Genomic DNA, 19,518 nt, shown 5'->3' on the forward strand with positions numbered 1-19,518 from the left:
AAGGTGAGTAAAGGGAAAGGAAAGAACATTAGCCAGATGCACAAAGTGGTGCATGCATCTAGAGTTCATTTGCAGTGGCTAGAGGCCCTAGCGCACCCATTCTCTCTCTCTCTCTCTCTCTCTCTCTCTCTCTCTCTCTCTCTTTCTCTCTCTCTCTCTCTTTCTCTCAAATAAAGAAATAAAAATAAACAAAAAAGAAAAAGAAGAACAAAGGAAAGGAAGGAAGGAAGGAAGGAAGGAAGGAAGGAAGGAAGGAAGGAAGGAAGGAAAAAGAAGGTTCAATTCCCAAGCCACCAAGTAAGCCAGTAAGTGCTGTTTTCATAATACTTTATTATAATAGTAATATGTGATTCTTATAGAAAACAAGAAAAATAAAAGTCCCTGATAATTCTATTGCCCTGAAACAATCACTTATAATATATTGGCACAATTCTATTTTATCATTTTATAAATCGTGTACAATTACAAAATTATTCTGCTACAACCTGTCACATAAGCATTTCCCCTGTTGTTGCAATCTCTTAATGACAGTAATTTTATCAGTTGTGTGGATGCATAACAAGAGTTTTGATATTGGAAAATAGTGAATTTCAGAAGCAATCAGTACAGTCAACCACTGGGGACTGGGACCATATTGTCTGTTGGTTTCAGGACTGACATAGGTACCTCTGGAGTTCTCCTTCTTGGGGACTACAGTGTCCCCTCAACCACTCCAAGGGTAATTTGCCTAGGAGACACTAGATTCTCTGCTCTCTGATTCTCTTCTCCCATTCTCAGGGCAAAACAAGAGAGACTAAATGTGGTTTGGGTTCTGGTAATTGGGCTCTGTTTCTTCCTCTGGATTCTCTGGGTGCTTCAGAAGAGAATAGGTGATTGAATTCTTATCCTAGAGAAAGCAAAAATGAGCCATGAGATTCCCCAGAGAGGTCATGGGAAAGAGATAGCAGGAGAGAGGGGAGGAGAAGGACAAGAAAATGGGTTCAAGGCCACCCTGAGATTACATAGTGAATTCCAGGAAAGCCTGAGCTAGAGTGAGACCCTACCTCAAAAAAAAAAAAAAAGAAAAAGAAAGAAAAAGAAAAAGAAAAAGAAAGAAAATGGGGCTGGAGGGATGACTTAGCAGTTAAGGCGCTTGCCTGCAAAGTCAAAGGACCCAGGATCGACGTCACAGGGCCCATGCAAGCCAGATGCACAAGGTGGCACATGCTTCTGGAGTCCGTTTGCAGTGGCTGAAGGCCCTGGCACGCCCATTCTCTCTCTTTCTTTCTCTCTCTCTCTCTCTCTCTCTCATCTATCTTTATCTGCCTCTTTCTTTCTCTCTCTCTCTCTCTCAAGTAAAAAAAAAGTAAATCAATTAAAGTTTAATGATAATAATAATAATAAAGAAATGGCTGGGCTCACCTCAGATTTGGCAGCTTCCTCTGGTTCAGTGCAATTGGCTGTAGGCAAAAGGAAGGGGTCAGCTGGGGAGCTGATGGACAAGGGCCTACAGCGCCCTGATGAGGCTGCAAAACCAAAGCTCAAAGCAAGCAAGAGGCAGAAACAGCCAGACCCAATGCAGGCCTGCAGGCCAAACGCCCAGTCGGTACAGCATTACTCCCCAACCCTCCACAGACGCAGCTATCCCAGGGCCATCAAGGCAAATGGAACCAGTCACTTGTGCCACATTCTTTTCAGATAATTGTTGAGTTTTCCTAGCAGTAAAGTGGGCAGCTTTGGGGATTTGGGATACTTGAGAACAGGGAAGCAATTTGGAATCAGAGTGAAATTAAACCTAGACTTTTGTTAGCCACAGAAAAAAACTGTCATTTCGATATTGGACAAATGGAGTGCACCCTTGTTGGAACTCTGAAGAATCAAGTAATCACTCTATGGCATTAAAAAGAGAGTGAGAGGCTGGAGAGATTGCTCAGTGGTTAAGGTACTTGCCTGTAAAGCCTGAGGACCCAGGTTTGATTCCCCAATGGCCACGTAAAGCCAGATACACAAAGTGATGCATTTATTTGGAGTTTGTTTGCAGTGGCTGGAGGCCCTAGTGTGCCCATTTCTCTCTCTCTCTCTCTCTCTCTTTCTGTACTTGTAGAAGTAAAATATTTAAAAATATATATTTCAAAAAGAGAGAGTGAAAAAGAGAAAACAGAGGGCAAATGAGAAAAAGGAAAGAGAAAACGGGGAGACAGAAAAGAGTAGCGAGGTGGGAGGAAGGGAGGGAGGAGAGAACAGTAGTTCTCTGATATATATCCAACACTAAACTCCCTCATGTTTTTGCCACAAATTCCCTTTGCCAGGATTAAAATCTGCCTCAGATTTTCACTTCTTAGGAAGTGGGGGCAGGATGGAGACAAGGCCTCCAGTCTCTCCACTCACTCCCGGGACACAAAGAGCCCCGTTTTGCTGTCACTGACCACATTCAGAATTCCCCCTTTAATACATTCCTTCTCCATCCCTGCATCTTAACTATGCCTTTTGGGAAGCCATCAGCTCCAGGGCCTAATGCATAGGTGCCTTGGAAAGTGTGTTTATGCCAGTATAGACAAAACCCAGGAGAAGACAGTAGATGGATCTTGTGTTTTTCTAGATCTGGTTTGACCCCAGATGTAGACCCAGGCTCGCATTCCCACATGGCCTGAGGGGCACACGGGCCTTGTACAAAGCGCAGCTTGATAAATTGCTGGTTTCCTCAAGCACTCAAATCTGTTGGCTCTGTCCTGAGTCTTACTCCAGCCATCTTAAGTGGAATCGCCAAGGACCTCTTTCTCCTGCCTGTTTCTGCTGTCATGGAAGCCTCCAGAGAGAACTCCATCTTCCCTTTGCTCTGTCTTTACAGTCAAGCAGTCACCTAGATTATCTCATTCCCTTTATAGTCTTCCTCCTGGCCCAGGGTTAGATGGCCACAGGTTTTCAAATCTCAGAGGAGTTCAGAGGTCATCTAAGCCAACTGCCCACTTCCTCGGTGAAGTGACTCTGACCCGTTAACAGGAGTGACTTGCATCAGTCGATCGTATGGTGGGGCAGAACCAAGCCAGTATTTCATAAACCAGCATGAGTGCCATTAGAACTATGATATGCCACAAAGTGAAATTCATAAATAGCTCTAATCCCCTAGAGATTTCGCAAGTCCAAATCTCTCAATATTCCACTAAAAGCTGAATTCTACTATACCCACTGCCATGCCTCCAGGGAGAGTCTTCAAGAAATCTCCGGCTTTCCCCAGGCATCCTCCTTCATCCCACTGGCCTCCGTGGTGCAGGGGCCAGCCCCCTACCCTTTGCCACCTAGCTGTGCCACAGAAAGATCCAAATGGCCGTGGTTTCCTGCAATGGAAGTTCCTCCAGATTCCTAGTTTATCCAAAACTTTGAATGCAGGTCACTCCCACCTCCCCCGCCCTCTCTCCCCGCTTTTCTCATCTGTAGTAAGATGCTCTTTAGGTCCAGGAGTTAGACTCAGAACTGACCAAGTGATTTGAGTCCCTGCCCCCTCCCTCCGCCCCCTCCCTCTCCTGTGCACCCGCTCAACTCGCCGGAGCTGCTTCTAGCGGGCTCCAGTCCACAGGGTGGGCCTGGGCTAAGCTTCACTGGGCCCCCAGTGGGCACGTTGTACTCACCAGGTTCCTCTGGGAGGGCCTCTCCCATTTCCCTGTGCTCAGGGTTTCCTGGGAGAGCTGGGGGGGGGGTGCATGTAGGAGGTTAGTAGGATTATGGGGTGGGACCTAAGTCCTCAGAACCAAGGACAGAACTAGGTTAAAACTAACATAGACCTTGCCTCACACAGTGGCCTCCTCCCTTCCCCACTCCCTGGCTTCCTTGCCCAGGAAGTTCTCTATCCTGTAAAGAGGCTCTTCCAGAAAGATGTCAGTGGACAAATCTGAGACTTCCACCAGGAGGGTCAGAAAGGCAGTTGCACATCTTTTTCTCAGGATCTCAATATTTACTTATCAGTAATTGAATTCCTATGAAGAAATTGCAAAGTGCTGTGTGAGGTATTAGTAGTAATTTCTTTCTTACTGGCCTCCCTTGAGCCGCATCCTGCCTACAACATTCCTCATTTCCATGCCTTGGCCATGGTACCCAGAATGCTCTCTTCCAGCGCTCTGCCTAGCCAGTGACTGACCACAAACGTCATATCTCCACAGTGGCAACAGCTTACATTTCTGGGCTATTTGCTATCTGCCAGGGATTGTTACAAGAGCTTCAGCTACGTTCCTTGATGGTCCATTAACAGCAGATCCTCTGAGTGTCTTTACTTTCTGGATAAGGAAGGTGAGGCACAAAGGTTGAGTAAGTAACTCACCCAAGATCATCTGATGAGCTGAGACTTGAACCACACAATCTTGCTCCAAGTATGTGAGCTTCAATCACCACAGTACCCTTCCTCTCCATGAAACCTTCTCCTCCTGCCCCAGGCCCAAGCCCAAGTGGGTGTTACAATTCAGCTCTTGAATGTTCCCAAATGTTCATGTGTTAAATATTTGGCCCCCAGGGTGGAAGTATTGAGAGGGGCTAGAACCTTAAAGAGCCTACTGGGAGGGAGGACTTTAGGTCACCAGGGCCATTTTCTTGAAAGGGGTTGTGGAACCCCTGGTCTCTTCCTTGATCTCTGCTTCTTGGCCATATGGGGAGCAATTTTGACCTACCAGGTACTCACGCTATGAAATGATAGCTTGTCACAGGCCTAAAGCAATGGGGCCAGCATACGTGGGCTTGAGCCTTCAAAACTGCGAACTGAAATAAATCTTTCTATTTATTTATTAATATTTTTATTTTAAGACAGGATCTTGAATTCATAATCCCCTTGCCTTAGCCTCCTGAGTGCTGTAATTATAGGCATGTTCCATCATGCCCAGCAACCTTTTCTCTTTATAAATTGATTATCAAAATACTTTGTGGAAGAAATACGAATGGCATATAAGCATCTAAAAAATGTTCTACGTCACTAGTCATCAGGGAAATGCAGATTAAAACTGCATTGAGATTCCATCTCACTCCTGTCAGATTGGCCACCATCATGAAAACAAATGATCATAAATGTTGGCGGGGATGTGGAAAAAAAGGAACCCTTCTGCACTGCTGGTGGGAATGCAATCTGGTCCAGCCATTGTGGAAAACAGTGTGGAGGTTCCTAAAACAGCTAGAGATTGATCTACCATATGACCCAGCTATAGCACTCCTAGGCATATATCCAAAGGACTCATCTCATTTCCTTAGAAGTATGTGCTCAACTATGTTTATTGCTGCTCAATTTATAATAGCTGGGAAATGGAACCAGCCTAGATGTCCCTCAACTGATGAGTGGATAATGAAGATATGTCACATTTATATATATATATCCAAAGGACTCATCTCATTTCCTTAGAAGTACGTGCTCTACCATGTTTATTGCTGCTCAATTTATAATAGCTGGGAGGGCTGGAGAGATGGCTTAGCGGTTAAGCGCTTGCCTGTGAAGCCTAAGGATCCTGGTTCGAGGCTCGGTTCCCCAGGACCCACGTTAGCCAGATGCACAAGGGGGCGCATGCGTCTGGAGTTCGTTTGCAGAGGCTGGAAGCCCTGGCGCGCCCATTCTCTCTCTCTCCCTCTATCTGTCTTTCTCTCTGTGTCTGTCACTCTCAAATAAATAAATAATAAATAAATAAATAAAAATAAAACCACGAGTCTTAAAAAATATATATATATATATATATAATAGCTGGGAAATGGAACCAGCCTAGATGTCCCTCAACTGATGAGTAGATAATGAAGATGTGGCACATTTATACAATGGAGTTCTACTCAGCGGTAAAGAAAAATGAAGTTATGAAATTTGCAGAAAAATGGATGGACCTGGAAAGGATTATACTAAGTGAGGTAACCCAGGCCCAGAAAGCCAAGCGCCACATGTTCTCTCTCATATGTGGATCCTAGCTACAGATGATTGGGCTTCTGCCTGAGAAGGAAAATACTTGGTAGCAGAGGCCAGTAAGTTAAAAAGGAGACATAAAGGGAAGAGAAAGGAAGGGAGGAGGATACTTAATAGGTTGATATTGTATGTATGTAATTATAATGATTGTAATGGGGAGGTAATAGGATGGAGAATGGAATTTCAAATGGGAAAGTGTGGGGGTGGGGAGGGAGGGAATTACCATGGGATATTTTTTTATAATCATGGAAAATGTTAATAAAAATTTTAAAATTTAAAAATAAAATACTTTGTAATATTGACAGAAGGCTGACCAACACACATGGGGTTATATAACCTCTTTTAGTTTTGTTAATTTTAGACAGGGTCTTGTTATGTAGCCCAGACTGACCTCAAATTCACTGTGTAGCCCAGGCTGTCTTCAAACTCTTGATCTTTCTGCCTTGATCACATTTGCTGGGATTCCAGGCATGGCCACCACACCTAAGTGCTGAAATGTCTAGGTATGTTCCATCATGCCCAACAACCTTTTCTCTTTATAGATTGGTTATCTAAAGAACTCCCTCAGCCGGGTGTGGTGGTGCACGCCTTTAATCCCAGCACTAGGGAGGCAAAGGTAGGAGGATCACAGTGAGTTCGAGGCCACCCAGAGACTTCGTAGTGAATTCCAGGTCAGCCTGGGCTAGAATGAGACCCTACCTCAAAAAACCAAAAAAAAAGAACTCCCTCAGGGCAGGGACTGGACTTATTTATCTTTATTTATCTTGGTATCACTTAGCTTCTGGCACAGTGGTTGACACATCATCAAGTTTGTTTAAACCTTACTGAATGGATGAATGAGTGGACTAGTGAATGAAGAGATAATGGTAGAGCTGTAATGAAGTCAAAGGATTTGTTAGTCCTTTGGCTAGGGGTTCTGGAGAGATTGGGGTTAGGGTTTAAGCCAAGTAGGAACCAATAACAAGAGGAACCAAAGAGAGCCACCAACCTGGAGATCGCTTTTTCTTGAGACACATCAAGGCTGCTAGGATAATGACAATGACTGCTACAATAATCCCAGTGGCAGCAATCACAGCTGTCAACACTGGTGAAAAGGATGAGCTGCTGGGCTTGGGTGCTGGAGAAGACAGACATGCGGACAGGTAAAAGCATTGCCTCTGTTTTCCCTCTACCTCCCCCTCCTCCCAAACACTATGCTCAGTGCTTATCACCAAGATCCGCTCTGGGTCACGTCACTCATCTGCTCTCTGGGTTTCTATGGCTGGACTTGCACTTCACTCACAGTAAGTGTCTCCACAAAGTAATCATGGCACCGCGGTGAGTGTGCCACAGCAGCAAGACAGCCCTCAGGGCAGTGGGGAGGTGGCCTGCAGCCTTCCAGAGTCAGAGGTCACTATCTAGAGCATGCAGGGCCTTCAGGGGTGAATGGCCATTACACGAAGCTTGAGAAGAAGGAAGGCCAACTCAGCTCTCAAGAGTGTCCAGGAGCTTAGGGTACCTGTGTACTAATGAGGGGTTCTGTTTCACGGCTGTCCTCAGTATGGGGCTGCATTGCAAGGAGGGACATTAGCCTCGTCACCCATCACCTACAAGCTGAGGGCACTGAGCTCTCCTCTTAGGTCCAAGCCCACTTTTGCTGCTACAGCATTTCCCAGCTCTCCATGGAGGCCTATATGACCAGAGTCCTTGTCTGTCTCCTCCTCTGCCCTCCCTACATCTTGACAGAATTCCCATACCTTGGACAATGATGGTCACAGTCTTTGATGAATGGAGCGTCCTTCCCAAATATCCCTTGCAGTAGTAATCACCACTGTGACTTTGGTTGGCTTGTGGGATGGAGAAGTTGCTTTGGAAATGGGAAAAACGCTTGGATATTCCATTCTGGTAGAATGTGACCCTGTTCAGAGGGGTGTTCCTCCAGCCGTGGCATCTCAACATGATGGTGTCCCCTTCCTGGAACACCAGTTGAGGGGTCTGGAGCAGCAGCCAGTCTGAAAGACATAAAACGATCACAGAACCAAGAAGGTCTTGGCTTTGCTCCAAGAACCAGACCATCCTTGTGGTGGGACACGACAGGCTGAGGGAAGAGCTTGAGTTTGGAAAGGGATGCTCTTGATCTCTATTTCTGCCTTTATTCTCTGCCGTCCTGGGCAGGTGATTTGTTTCCTCAACTTTGGACATGGCCATAAGACATCGTGTACCATAGTTCCTACCACACAGCAGGTGTTCAGAACCTGCTCATCTTCTCTTTCCTCTCCCAGGAGAAGGCAGCTGCAACCCTGTCCTGGGATGACCCTGAGACATGCTGTCCCTTCCTAAGGGGAAAGAGGGAGGATTACAGTCTGAGGAGATGATGTATGTGAGAAGGACATTGCAGAAACAAAGTGTGTATATATGCAAGGGTGGGGGGGGTAGTAAAGTGTCTCAAACTTCCACAAAATGTTGGTTTTCTTGATGAATGTGGAATAAATGTGAAACCTCAATTCAGCAGGGTCAGAAGTACATTGTTAACTTATGGGGGACACTCCAGGATATATACTCGGGAGGAAAATCTAAGAATCAGGCAACGGCTAGAAAGATGGCTCAGCAGTTAAGGTGCTTACTTATAAAGCTTGATGGCCTGGGTTCAATTCCCCAGAACCCACGTAATACCCGGATGCATAAAGAGGTGCATGTGTCTGGAGTTTGTATGCAGTGGTGGGAGGCCCTGGCACACCCATACTCACTCTCTGCCTCTTTCTCTCCCCCCTTTCTTTCAAATAACTAAATAAATACATAAATGAATATTTTATACTCCAGTGAGAAAAGGGAGGTAAGACTTCCACAAGTCACTACCCCAGTCACAGAACAGCTTTTCTTTATGAACAATCTGCTCTTGGCCAAGAGCTTTGGAATTCGTTGCTCTGCTCAGCAAACACTTACTACGCTCTGCCCTGTCTCAGGTGCTGCAAACATGAAGACAAATGAGGTGCAATGTTCACCTCAAGTGTCCACAGGGTGATGAAAGTAAACGACAGAGAAGGGCGCCCAGGACTGTGAGAGCCCAAGAGAAGGGGTACAAGGGAAATGCCAGTTCTCCTCAGAATCCTAGTTAGCAGACAAAGAAACAGAGAGTCGGGGTTCATGAGTTAACTCATCATATTTATATAGGGTTCAGTTGTGGTCTGTGTGTTCTTTTGGCTGTCACAAAAATGGAAGGATTTCTACAAAGTAGGCCTTCCTTCTTTAATACTCAACCGCCTTTCTGTGGCCTTGAGCCTCTCTTACTCAATCAGAGCTGAGACAAAAACAACCATTCACACACAGTGAGGAATTTCTTAGGCATGTACACCGCCCCCCACACACTAAGCAAAGGAGTGGGTGAAAAGGGAAATGAGTGGGCAAAAGTACTGCAGGCAACTCAGAGATGCTTCCCAGAAACCAGGCCACCCCCTTTCCTCAAACCTCTGCACTGTAAGCAGATTCCTCTGCTCCTGGTCTCCCAGCCCTTCCCTGGGCCTGCCTCTACCAACCAGCAATCACGCTCAGTTGTACAGGGTCACTTAGGCTGGTCTGGTCCATCAGGCACTGGTACGCCCCGCTGTCATTGTTCTTGGCCTTAAACGTGTAGCTGGGCTGGAGCTGGGTCAGGATGGGGGTCCCATCGTGGAACCACTGAGTGGAATGGTTCTCAGAGTTGTGGGGCCCCCGGCACGCCAGTGTTACAGTGTCATCCGGGAACACTTGGATCCACGGGGGCTCAAGTCTTAGGACAGCCTTTGGGAGGTCTGCTGTTGGGAGATTGGGGAGAGAAGATGGTGTAAGGAAAGAGAGCCCCCAAAGCCTTTATAGGCACCAGATCAGATAAACAAGCAGCTGCAATCCTCTTGGGGCATCAGGACTACATCCAGAAGGCTTTTACAACTGATGGCAGATCTTCCTCCTCCTATCCCTCCCAAAGGGCCCCTGGAACTCTCAACGAGTACCAGTAGTATTCAGCAGGGCAGGGCAACCTTGGGCAAGGGCAGAACTCCAGAAATGCACTTATACCTCTCCAAGGCATATCTAATCCGCGCCAAACCTTTCTCCCCCCTCCCCTGTAAACGGAGGCATTCACACACTAATGAATCAACTCTGCAGAGCCACCTCAGGACAAATGAGGCCTCTTGGGCATGGGAATCAGACTTACATTCTGACCTAATGTCACTCTTTATAAAGGAGGTCAGGATGGCCAGTGCTCACACCCAAGCACGTAGGAACCTCTGTGAGCTGGCTGGATGCACAGAGAAGGAAAAACGTGTTGGCAGAAGCTTACTCCAGCTGGGTGTGGTGGCGCACAAGCCTTTAATCCCAGCACTCGGGAGGCAGAGATAGGAGGATCACCATGAGTTCGAGGTCACCCTGGGGCTACATAGTGAATTCCAGGGCAGCCTGAGCTAGAGTGAGACCCAGCGTTTAAAAACAATAAAAGCTTACCCACCCCACCCCCAAGCTACAACCAGAAGCATAGAGATGGCTCTCTGTTAGGAGCCCTCCAATGCAATCTGTGTAAGGTAGAGGATTTATCAACACACAATGTGATTTTCTATGTGCTTGAATCTTATTTGGAAAGAAAAGGCATGTTTCTAGTAAGACTTTAAAAACAAACCTTTGACACACAATAACTACACTGTGATGCTTCATTGCCACCCTCAATGTGTAATGGTCAGGTCAGAGTAATGGGCATGTCTATCACCTCAAACATCATTTCTTCATATTGGAAAACTTCAAAACCCTCTGTACTGGCTGCTTTGAAATATACAATTGTCAACCATGCCTACCCTTCTATGGGAACCCCAAAAGTTAGTCCTCCTACCTAAGTACACCACTTTATGCATTAACTATCCTCTCACGCTCGCCTACCCCTCCCGGACTCTGGTAACTGTAAGTCTACTCTCTGCTTTTTTTGAGCTCAGCTTCCTAGAAACTCTAGATTTTACTTAGAGAATGGAAGGCAGCTGAGGAAGAAGACAGGCATCTCATTGTCTGTGACAATACTGCACCTATGCACCATGATCCATGCACCTCCTGCCTCCCTTGGAGGGGCAGGGTGGGGCATCTTCTGGGAACAAGGACCCATTCTCAACCCTGGCCTGGTACTGAGTTTGGTTGCTGGTACATCCAGACAGGGCACTGGCATAAAGGGGAGGTGGCAGATGGAGCGTGAGAGCGGTGGGAAGAGCACTTACCATGTGCACCAGCAACAAGATCTGTGGGATAGAAAGCAAAGATCAGTTGGGGCCTGAACTCCACATTGAGGCATGACAGGCCCAGAGCCTCCTCCATCCACAGCCCAACCTTCACCCCATGACCATTCCTGAGGACTATCTGGATGAGGATGAAGTCTATTTTCTTTTTCTTTTGTTTTGTTTTGTTTTCAAGGTAGCGTCTCAGTCTAGCCCAGGCTGACTGGAACTCACTCTGTAGTCCCAAACTGGCCTTGAACTCACAATGATCCTCCTACCTCTGCCTCCCAAGTGCTGAGATTAAAAGTGTCTGCCAGGGCTGGAGAGACGGCGTAGCGGTTAAGCGCTTGCCTGTGAAGCCTAAGGATCCCGGTTCGAGGCTCGGTTCCCCAGGTCCCACGTCAGCCAGATGCACAAGGGGGCGCACGCGTCTGGAGTTCGTTTGCAGAGGCTGGAAGCCCTGGTGCGCCCATTCTCCCTCTCTTCCTCTATCTGTCTTTCTCTCTGTGTCTGTCGCTCTCAAATACATAAATAAAAAATTTAAAAAAAAAAAGCGTGTGCCACTACCTCGCCCAGCTCTATGTTGTCATTTTTCAAACACCTGCATTCCATCCAACTGTTTGACTCGCCTGTGCTTTGTGTCTCTATTGCTTAACATTTAGGTCCAGATTTGATAGGAGGTGACTGCAAAAAGACACCAGATCTGTGGCTTCATGTAGGGGAGGTGGAAGGACGCTGGGTGAAGGAAAGGCCTCCTTGCACAGCAGTCAAGTGTGGAACAGCAAGGACCAAGAAGGCTGAATGGAAGTGAGGAGCTGCACGGCAGCACTGTTGGGTGCAGAAGCAAAGGTAGGTCCTTAGGTGAGCTAGCATGCCTGCATGTGTCCCTCCATTGGTGGAGGTTTTTTGTTGTTGTTGTTTGTTTGTTTTGTTTTTTGAGGTAGGGTCTCAGCCTAGCCCAGGCTGACCTGGAATTCACCTTGTAGTCTCAGGGTGGCCCCAAATCATGGCGATCCTGCTACCTCTGCCTCCTGAGTGCTGGGATTAAAGGCATGCGCCACCACGCCCGGCTTTGGTGGGCGTGTTCTCTAGCATTTGGCTTGAGAGAAGTCCAAGAGCCTTCCATGTCTGTATTTTCAGGGACAAAAGTATGGAAGAATACTGTAGCAGGAGCAAGTGCTGAGAAGGGGTTACTGGGGGGAAGAGCAGTGGCCCGGGAAATTAGAACATTGGAATCTGGTCCAGTGCTACCACAGCTCCATATAAATGCTCAGACCCATCACGCCTTCCCTTTGCAATCCCAATAACTACATTAACTTCCCATTGTCCTGAGTGCACCTCAAATCCCTAACCCCCATAGAAGCCAACAGCCTAATCATAAAGATAAACATCTGTGTAAAAGAGATGCTCTTGGAGCTGGAGAGATGGCAAAGCTTGATGGCTGGGATTCAATTCCCCAGTACCCACATAGAGCCAGATGCACAAGATGGTGCATGTGTCTGGAGGTTGTATGCAATGGTAAGAAGCCCTGGTGTGCCCATTCATATTCTCTCTCTCTCTCTCTCTCTCTCCTTTCAAATAAATAATAATTTTTTTAAAAGATATGTTTGCCAAGCATGGTGGTGCACATGGGAGGTAGAGGTAAAAGGAAGTCCTTGAGTTCAAGGCCACCCTGAGACTACAGAGAGAATTTAAGGTCAGTTTGGGCTAGAGCAAGCCCCTACCTTGAAAAACCACACCAAAAAAAAAGATGTTCTTAATGTCATTGAAAGTGTAGAGATAGGGCTGGAGAGATGGCTTAGTGGTTCAGCGCTTGTCTGTGAAGCCTAAGGACCTTGGTTCGAGGCTTGATTCCCCAGGACCCACGGTAGCCAGAAGCACAAGGGGGCGCACGCATCTGGAGTTCATTTGCAGTGGCTGGAGGCCCTGGCGTGCCCATTCTCTCTCTCTCTGTCTCAGCCTCATTCTCTTTCTCTGTCCCTCTCAAATAAATAAATAAAACAGAAAAAAAAATTTAAAAAAAAAGAAAGTGTAGAGATAAAATGCTGTGGGAGGTCAAAGGAGTCATCTCAGGGCTTTGTATTTGGCCGGTTTGAAAATGGGAAGGAGGGAAATCCACTGGAGAGAGTCGCCAGCATCATGGAACTCCCGGAGTTGCTAGGCTTTTGACCATGAGGGAAGGGCTATTCCCGGAGAACGACTGGCAGATACTTTTCAACATCCATAGCAAGTTGTAGGCCAGCTTCTGCTTGATTTCTGGTCTCTGCTTAAGCACCTCCGGTCGTGAGGAAGAAAGTTGGATACAGCCGAATATGGGTATGAAGCCATGCTCTGGGGCTGCCAATGCCAACTGGTGAGACAGTGGGTTGGAACATACATTTGAATCTATGTGTCAGCTTCATGGTTAAATCTTCAGATCACTTTGCTTTTCTCTGTCTTGGTCTCTTCACTTGTAAATGGGGATAATGACTGGAATATCAACTCCACTGGGTTGATGGAAGGACTAAATGAGATAACACAGATAAAGCATGTTGTATGGTACCTACAAGGTACCATGCGGTACCAAATGTACCATGTGAGTGCATTTTAACTAAATATGAGCTAACTTTTTTGTTTTGTTTTGTTTGTTTTTTGAGGTAGGGTCTCACTCTAGCTCAGGCTGACCTAGAATTCACTCTGTAGTCTCAGGGTGGCCTCAAACTCATGCTGATAGTCCTACCTCTGCCTCCCAAGTGCTGGGGTTAAAGGCATGCACCACTACACCTGGCAATAAGCTAATCTTTAAAGTTTGCTCTTTGGTAAACAGTGAGAAGCCATTTAGAATGTTCCAGTTGAAGCTGAAAGTAAGATTAGCTGGAACAGAGGAAGTAGCATAGATGAGTTAAGAACAAGTTGATTTTAGTGATCCAGAACACATCAGATGACCTGTCCAACAGCCAGCTTCTCCATTCACTGACCTGTGCTCTGCCAGTGAACTTTCTTTCACACAATTTAACCACATAGGCCCATGTTATGCCCAAAGACATTGTTATCACTACAAACCACGCTGACCTTCAAAATTACAAAATTTCTGGGCATGGTGGAGCATGCCTTTAATCCCAGCACTCAGGAGGCAGAGGTAGGGGGATAGCTGTGAGTTCAAGGCCACCCTGAGACTCCATAGTGAATTCCAGGTCAGTCTGGGCTAGAGTGAGACCCTACCTTGAAAAAAAAAAAAAGAAAAGAAAGAAAGAGAATATGGGCACACCAGCGCCTCCAGCCATTGCAAATGAACTCCAGATGCATGCGTCCCCTTGTGCTTCTGCTTACATGGGCCCTGGAGAATGGAACCGGGGTCCTTTGACTTTGCAGGCAAGTGCCTTAACCACTAAGCCATCTCTCCAGTCCTGCTCTTAGCTTTTTCGTGTTATTTTTCTTCAGAGGCTGGGTTGTGTGAAGACCAGGCTGGTCCTCCTACCTCCATCTTTCCAAGTACTGTGTCTACAGGTGGATACCTTTAACTTTTTTGCCCTTTTCTGTCTTTATCAAATATTCCTCATACTTTATGTGTTCATTTGTGCTCACAGTAGAAAGTTGAGAGAAATTTAAATGGCAGAACTGAAAACATCTGGCACTTAATGAGTTGTGGGGAGGATAAAAGTGGGTGACCAAGAAAAAGATGGCTGTGCTCATGCAAATATAAAGAGCAGAAGGATAAGAACATCTTAAGGGAAAGATAATAAGTTTGATTATGAATAGATTTTTGTTTCTGAGCTGGCAAATCTATTTAGAGGTGTCCAATCAGAGGCTGAACTATGAAAGTATAGAGATGGGGAAGATGAATAGGTTTGGGAATTATTGATATCGAAGTAACAGCTAAAATCCTCAGTGCACGGGATTGGCAATGGAGACAGTACAGTGGAAGAATGAGTGAAAGAAAAAAGGAGGAAGCTGGGCATGGTGGCACATACCTTTAATCCCAGCTCTAGGGAGGCAGAGGTAGGAGGACTGCCAAGAGTTCGAGGCCACCCTCAAGTGAATTCCAGGTCAGCCTGAACTAGAATGAGACCCTGCCTCAAAAAAAAAAAAAATAGGAAGAAGAAAACAAAAACAAGACAGAGACAAAGAAAAGAGAGAAGTCACCAATTTTGTATCCATCTCACATTCAACAGATAGTAGTAAAATTTGTTCATATCTCCCCATTCATTGTAAGGAAGACAAAGACCCATACTGTGGATCAGGAAAATTGTCTCCTTTATTCACTGATAAGTCCCCAAGTCCTAGGACAGTGCCTGGCATGTAGAACTTATACAAAAGTTAAACAAGACAGTTTGAGAATCAGCAAAAACAAACAACAAAGGTCAGGCCAGGCGCGGTGGCACACACCTTTAATCCCAGCACTGGGGAGGCAGAGGTAGGAGGATTGCTGTGAGTTCCAGGCCACCCTGAAAATACTTAGTGAATTCCAGGTCAGTCTGAGCTAGAGCAAGACCCTTTCTTGGGAAAAAAAAAAAAAAAAAAAAAAAAGATATCAGTATGCACCTGGCTTTCGAGTAAGAGCCACAGGGAGTGAAATGAGAACAAGGTTAGTGGGGTAGGACTGCAGCCTGTGGCAGTAAGAGCAGACCAGCACTACAGGGACTGAGGAAGTGTGGGGGCTTATCATAGCTGCATTCAAAGATGCCACAGCCCCTGCAGAGAGTCTTGCTGAACGTAAGGGTTTAGACGTGGATTCTCTGGTCATTGAGCATGTCCAAAGCACCCAAGATGCGCCACCGTACGTATACAGCTCATGGTGGGCTGAACCCAGACGTGAGCTCCTCCTACCACATTGAGATGATCCTCACTGAGAAGGAACAGATTGTTCCGAAATCAGAAGAGGAGGTTGCACAGAAGAAAAACGTATCCCATAAAAAACAAACAAACAAACAAACAAAAAAAAAAACTGAAGAGACAAAAACTTATGGAATAGATTCAGGAATAGATTCAGCATGAAAATAAATGGGAATAAAATTTTAAAAAAGGGCTGGAGAGATGGCTTAGCAGTTAAGCGCTTGCCTGTGAAGCCTAAGGACCCCGGTTCGAGGCTCAGTTCCCCAGGTCCCACATTAGCCAGATGCACAAGGGGGCGCACGCGTCTGGAGTTCGTTTGCAGAGGCTGGAAGCCCTGGCGCGCCCATTCTCTCTCTCTCCCTCTACCTGCCTTTCTCTCTGCGTCTGTTGCTCTCAAATAAATAAATAAATAAATAAAATTTTAAAAAAAGTTAGGAGCAATCAAGATACAATCAGAGCATGGTACAACATTGAATCATCAAGTGATGAGACCTAAATGTGGAAGTCCAGAAAAGAATGGGAAAAACAGGGGCTGGAGAGATGGTACATGCCTGCAAAGTCAAAGAACCCAGGTTCGATTCTCCAGGTCCCACGTAAACCAGATGCACAAGGGGGCGCATGCATCTGGAGTTTGTTTGCAGTGGCTAGAGGCCCTGGCACACACATTCTCACTCTTTCTTTCTCTCCCTCTGACTGTAATAAATAATAAATAAAAGAAAATAAAAGAATGGGAAAAACGGAGCAGATCATTGGGCCATTAGCAAAAGGCAAATGAATGAAATGACAGAATCTTTCTTAAGAGTCTTGCCCAGGCAGAAAGAATGTAAGAGCCAAAGGAAGGGTAGGACTCCTTACAACATGCTCCTCCAGACATAAAATGGCCTGGATATCCATGACCTCATAGTGCCTGACACTACCTACACAAGACCATCATAAGAGGAGGAAAAGATCACGACATCAAAATAAAAGAGAGACTGATTGAGATGGGGAGGGGATATGATGGAGACTGGAATTTCAAAGGGGAAACTGGGTGGGGGGAGGGTATTACCATGGGATATTTTTTATAATCATGGAAAATGTTAATAAAAATTGAGAAAAAAAGAAATACACTAGGATAGAGAATAGCTAGGCATTAGGGTACATGCTGTGATCCCAGTTTCTTGGAAGGCTGAGACAGAAATGTAACAAATTTGAAGCAGCCTGGATAACTTGTCTCAAATAATTTTTTTTAAGGGCTAGCCCAGGCTGGTTATGGTAGTACATGCCTGTAATCTCAGCACTTTGAGAACACTGACAGGCAGATTAACATAAATTTGAGGTCAGCCTGGTCTATATGGTGAGACCCTGTCTCAAAAAAAACAAAAGAGTAGGAGGGCTGGAGAGACAGCTCAGCAGTTTAGGTGGCTGCCTGCAAAGCCTAAGGACCCAAGTTCAGTTCCCCAGTACATATGTAAAACCAGATGCATAAGGTAGCACATGCATCTGGAGTTTGTTTACAGTGGCTACAGGCCCTGGCATACCCATTCTCTCTCTCTCTCTCTACCTCTTCCCTCTCTCTCTCTCTCTCTCTCTCTCTCTCTCTCTCAAATAAATTTTAAAAAATTTGAAAAAGGAGTAGGGGGCTGTGATGTAGCTCAAGTGGTAGGATGCTTCCATAGGTGTAGGGCTCAATCCCTAGTACAGGGAAAAAGAGAATTTCTTAAAAGATATATCAAAGACTGGGCTAGGGAGATGGCTCAGTAGTTAAAGGTGCTGGCTGGCAAAACCTGTTGGCCAAGTTTTGACTCCCCAGTACCCACATAAAGCCACATGCACAAGTTCCTTTGTAGTGTCAAGAGGCCCTGGTGTGCCCATATAATCCGTCTCTCTCCCTGTGCTTACAAATAAAAATATTTTTAAAAAGATTAAAAAAAAAAAAAAAAGAGTCTCGCCCAGGTAACTAGCACAATGGTAACTCTGTTAGCACAAATAGAAGAGGATATTGTCTCTCTAAAGCTGAGCCTTTCCTTGTGAGTGATATAGTCGTCCAGTGTTCACGGTAATCTGCTCTTGGGGATATACCCTCTCTCCCCTGTCTTTGCCTCTGGAAGCCCTGTACTACACAGCACTGAGGGCTGAGGTCTCCCAGGGCTGATCAGATTTTACTGTGGGTCCTGGCATGTATCCTGGGGATTGGCTGTATGCTTTCCTTTAAGTAAGCTTGTAAACCCCAGGAACTGAGCTTTAGACGAGGGTCCAGGAAGCAGGGCGCGACTTCCTTGCTTTAATCCAACCCTTCCAACCACCCAGCACCATTAGTCCTCTGACATATAGCTAAGAATATGACCAGAACATAGTTTTCTATCTTGACCTAAGACCCTTGTTGTTTTTACTGATCACAGTCAGGATCCAGACCTTATGGTCTGGTAATAAAAAGATATAGCCAGGTGTGGTGGCACACACCTTTAATCCCAGCACTTGGGAGGCAGAGGTAGATGGATCGCCACGAGTTCAAGGCCACCCTGAGACTACAGAGTGAATTCCAGGTCAGCCTGGGCTAGAGTGAGACCCTACCTCGAAAAACCAAAAAAAAAAAACAAAGAAAGATGTGTGACACTCAATTAACAATTCCAGACTTGTCCTGGTTTGTGGCTTCTTGAGCTCCAGCTCCCTGGGTAACTCAGACCTTCTTTATACACGAAGAGAATGGGCTTCTGCTGTATGGGCTTCTGCTGTATGGGAGCTCAGAGAACAGCCACTGCCACCTGTTTAAGTGCCTCTGAGAGCTTCCTCCCCATCCCTGGCCAAGGCAGCATTAGACATCTCGCCTAAGATTTGATCCCAAGTGAATTGTAAATTCAGAGTGAAACTATAATTACTCATTTGTCCCTCAAGTCTGGATGCTTGATTTTCCCCCAAGCAGGTTCTAAGGGGGGAGAGGGAAGTACATCAGTGATCTGGGTACCCAGTGAGATTGGATAAGAGGCAGTAAAACAGATGACAGAATCTCTGCTCACTTTGATTGTCAACACTAGCCAGGCTGTCATAGCCTGTTATCAATCACCTGCCATGATTTTCCTGACATGCTTCCTAAGCCTCCCTCATCCCTACCCAAGTTCAGCCCCAACCCAGGTACCCTTATTCCTGCCTCCCAATAGGGACCTTGACTCACCCAAGGCAAGCACAGCTGTCCACAGTAGCATGTGACTCAAAATCTGTGAGGGCTTGTCAACAGCCCAGTCGCTCTCAGTGGCAAAAAGGGGTAGAAAGGAGGGAATTCCCATTGCCTGTCAAGAGAGCCAGATCCACGCGGGAGCAGGCACGGACTTCTCTCCAGACTTGGCAGATTGTACCCAGAGAACAGACAAATTCTGGAGTCTGAATGAGGAAGTGAAAAGAAACGGTCTGTTTAATCCTAGGCTCCTCCCTTTCCACCCTCTTTCCTCTCATCTGTTCCCTCCTAGAAGATTCAGGGCTTACGGGAGTCAATTTGGCTTTGCTGGAATCACAGAAGTTTCAGAATTTCAGAAACAGGAAAGCAGGTTCCTTCTCTGGGATCATAGCTGGGCAGGTCTTCTAGGGCAAAGAGGGAAATGTCACCCAAACTCAGCTCACAAATATTCTAAC

At 46.1% G+C, this 19,518-nt stretch overlaps 1 protein-coding gene across 4 annotated transcripts; it reads right to left on the minus strand.

The window, feature by feature from the left end:
* Positions 1-357: 357 nt before the first annotated feature.
* Positions 358-19,238, minus strand: Fcgr2b (Fc gamma receptor IIb). Of its 4 annotated transcripts, XM_045156774.1 has the most exons (8): positions 19,064-19,238; positions 11,104-11,124; positions 9,409-9,666; positions 7,633-7,887; positions 6,885-7,013; positions 3,606-3,662; positions 1,402-1,439; positions 358-886 (listed from the first exon to the last, which is right to left on the minus strand). In XM_045156774.1, exons 1-8 carry the CDS (start codon positions 19,173-19,175, stop codon positions 794-796), a joined length of 963 nt encoding a protein of 320 aa, XP_045012709.1. In that variant the 5' UTR covers positions 19,176-19,238; the 3' UTR covers positions 358-793. The 4 variants fall into 4 exon arrangements, with proteins under 4 accessions (XP_045012709.1, XP_045012698.1, XP_045012689.1 ...); XM_045156763.1 differs by lacking the exon at positions 3,606-3,662; XM_045156754.1 differs by lacking the exon at positions 3,606-3,662 and having other exon boundaries at positions 1,402-1,505.
* Positions 19,239-19,518: the final 280 nt, after the last annotated feature.

Source organism: Jaculus jaculus, chromosome 1 (genome assembly GCF_020740685.1).
Source record: "Jaculus jaculus isolate mJacJac1 chromosome 1, mJacJac1.mat.Y.cur, whole genome shotgun sequence".
Lineage (NCBI taxonomy): Eukaryota > Metazoa > Chordata > Mammalia > Rodentia > Dipodidae > Jaculus > Jaculus jaculus.

Coding starts and splice junctions, on each gene's coding strand:
- Fcgr2b (XM_045156754.1), bottom strand. CDS start 19,175: ATGGGAATTCCCTCCTTTCTACCCCTTTTTGCCACTGAGAGCGACTGG. Junction 7,888..9,408: donor ACAACTGAGCGTGATTGCTG/GTTGGTAGAGGC, acceptor TATGTCTTTCAG/ACTGGCTGCTGCTCCAGACC. Junction 7,014..7,632: donor TGTGACCATCATTGTCCAAG/GTATGGGAATTC, acceptor TGTCTTCTCCAG/CACCCAAGCCCAGCAGCTCA.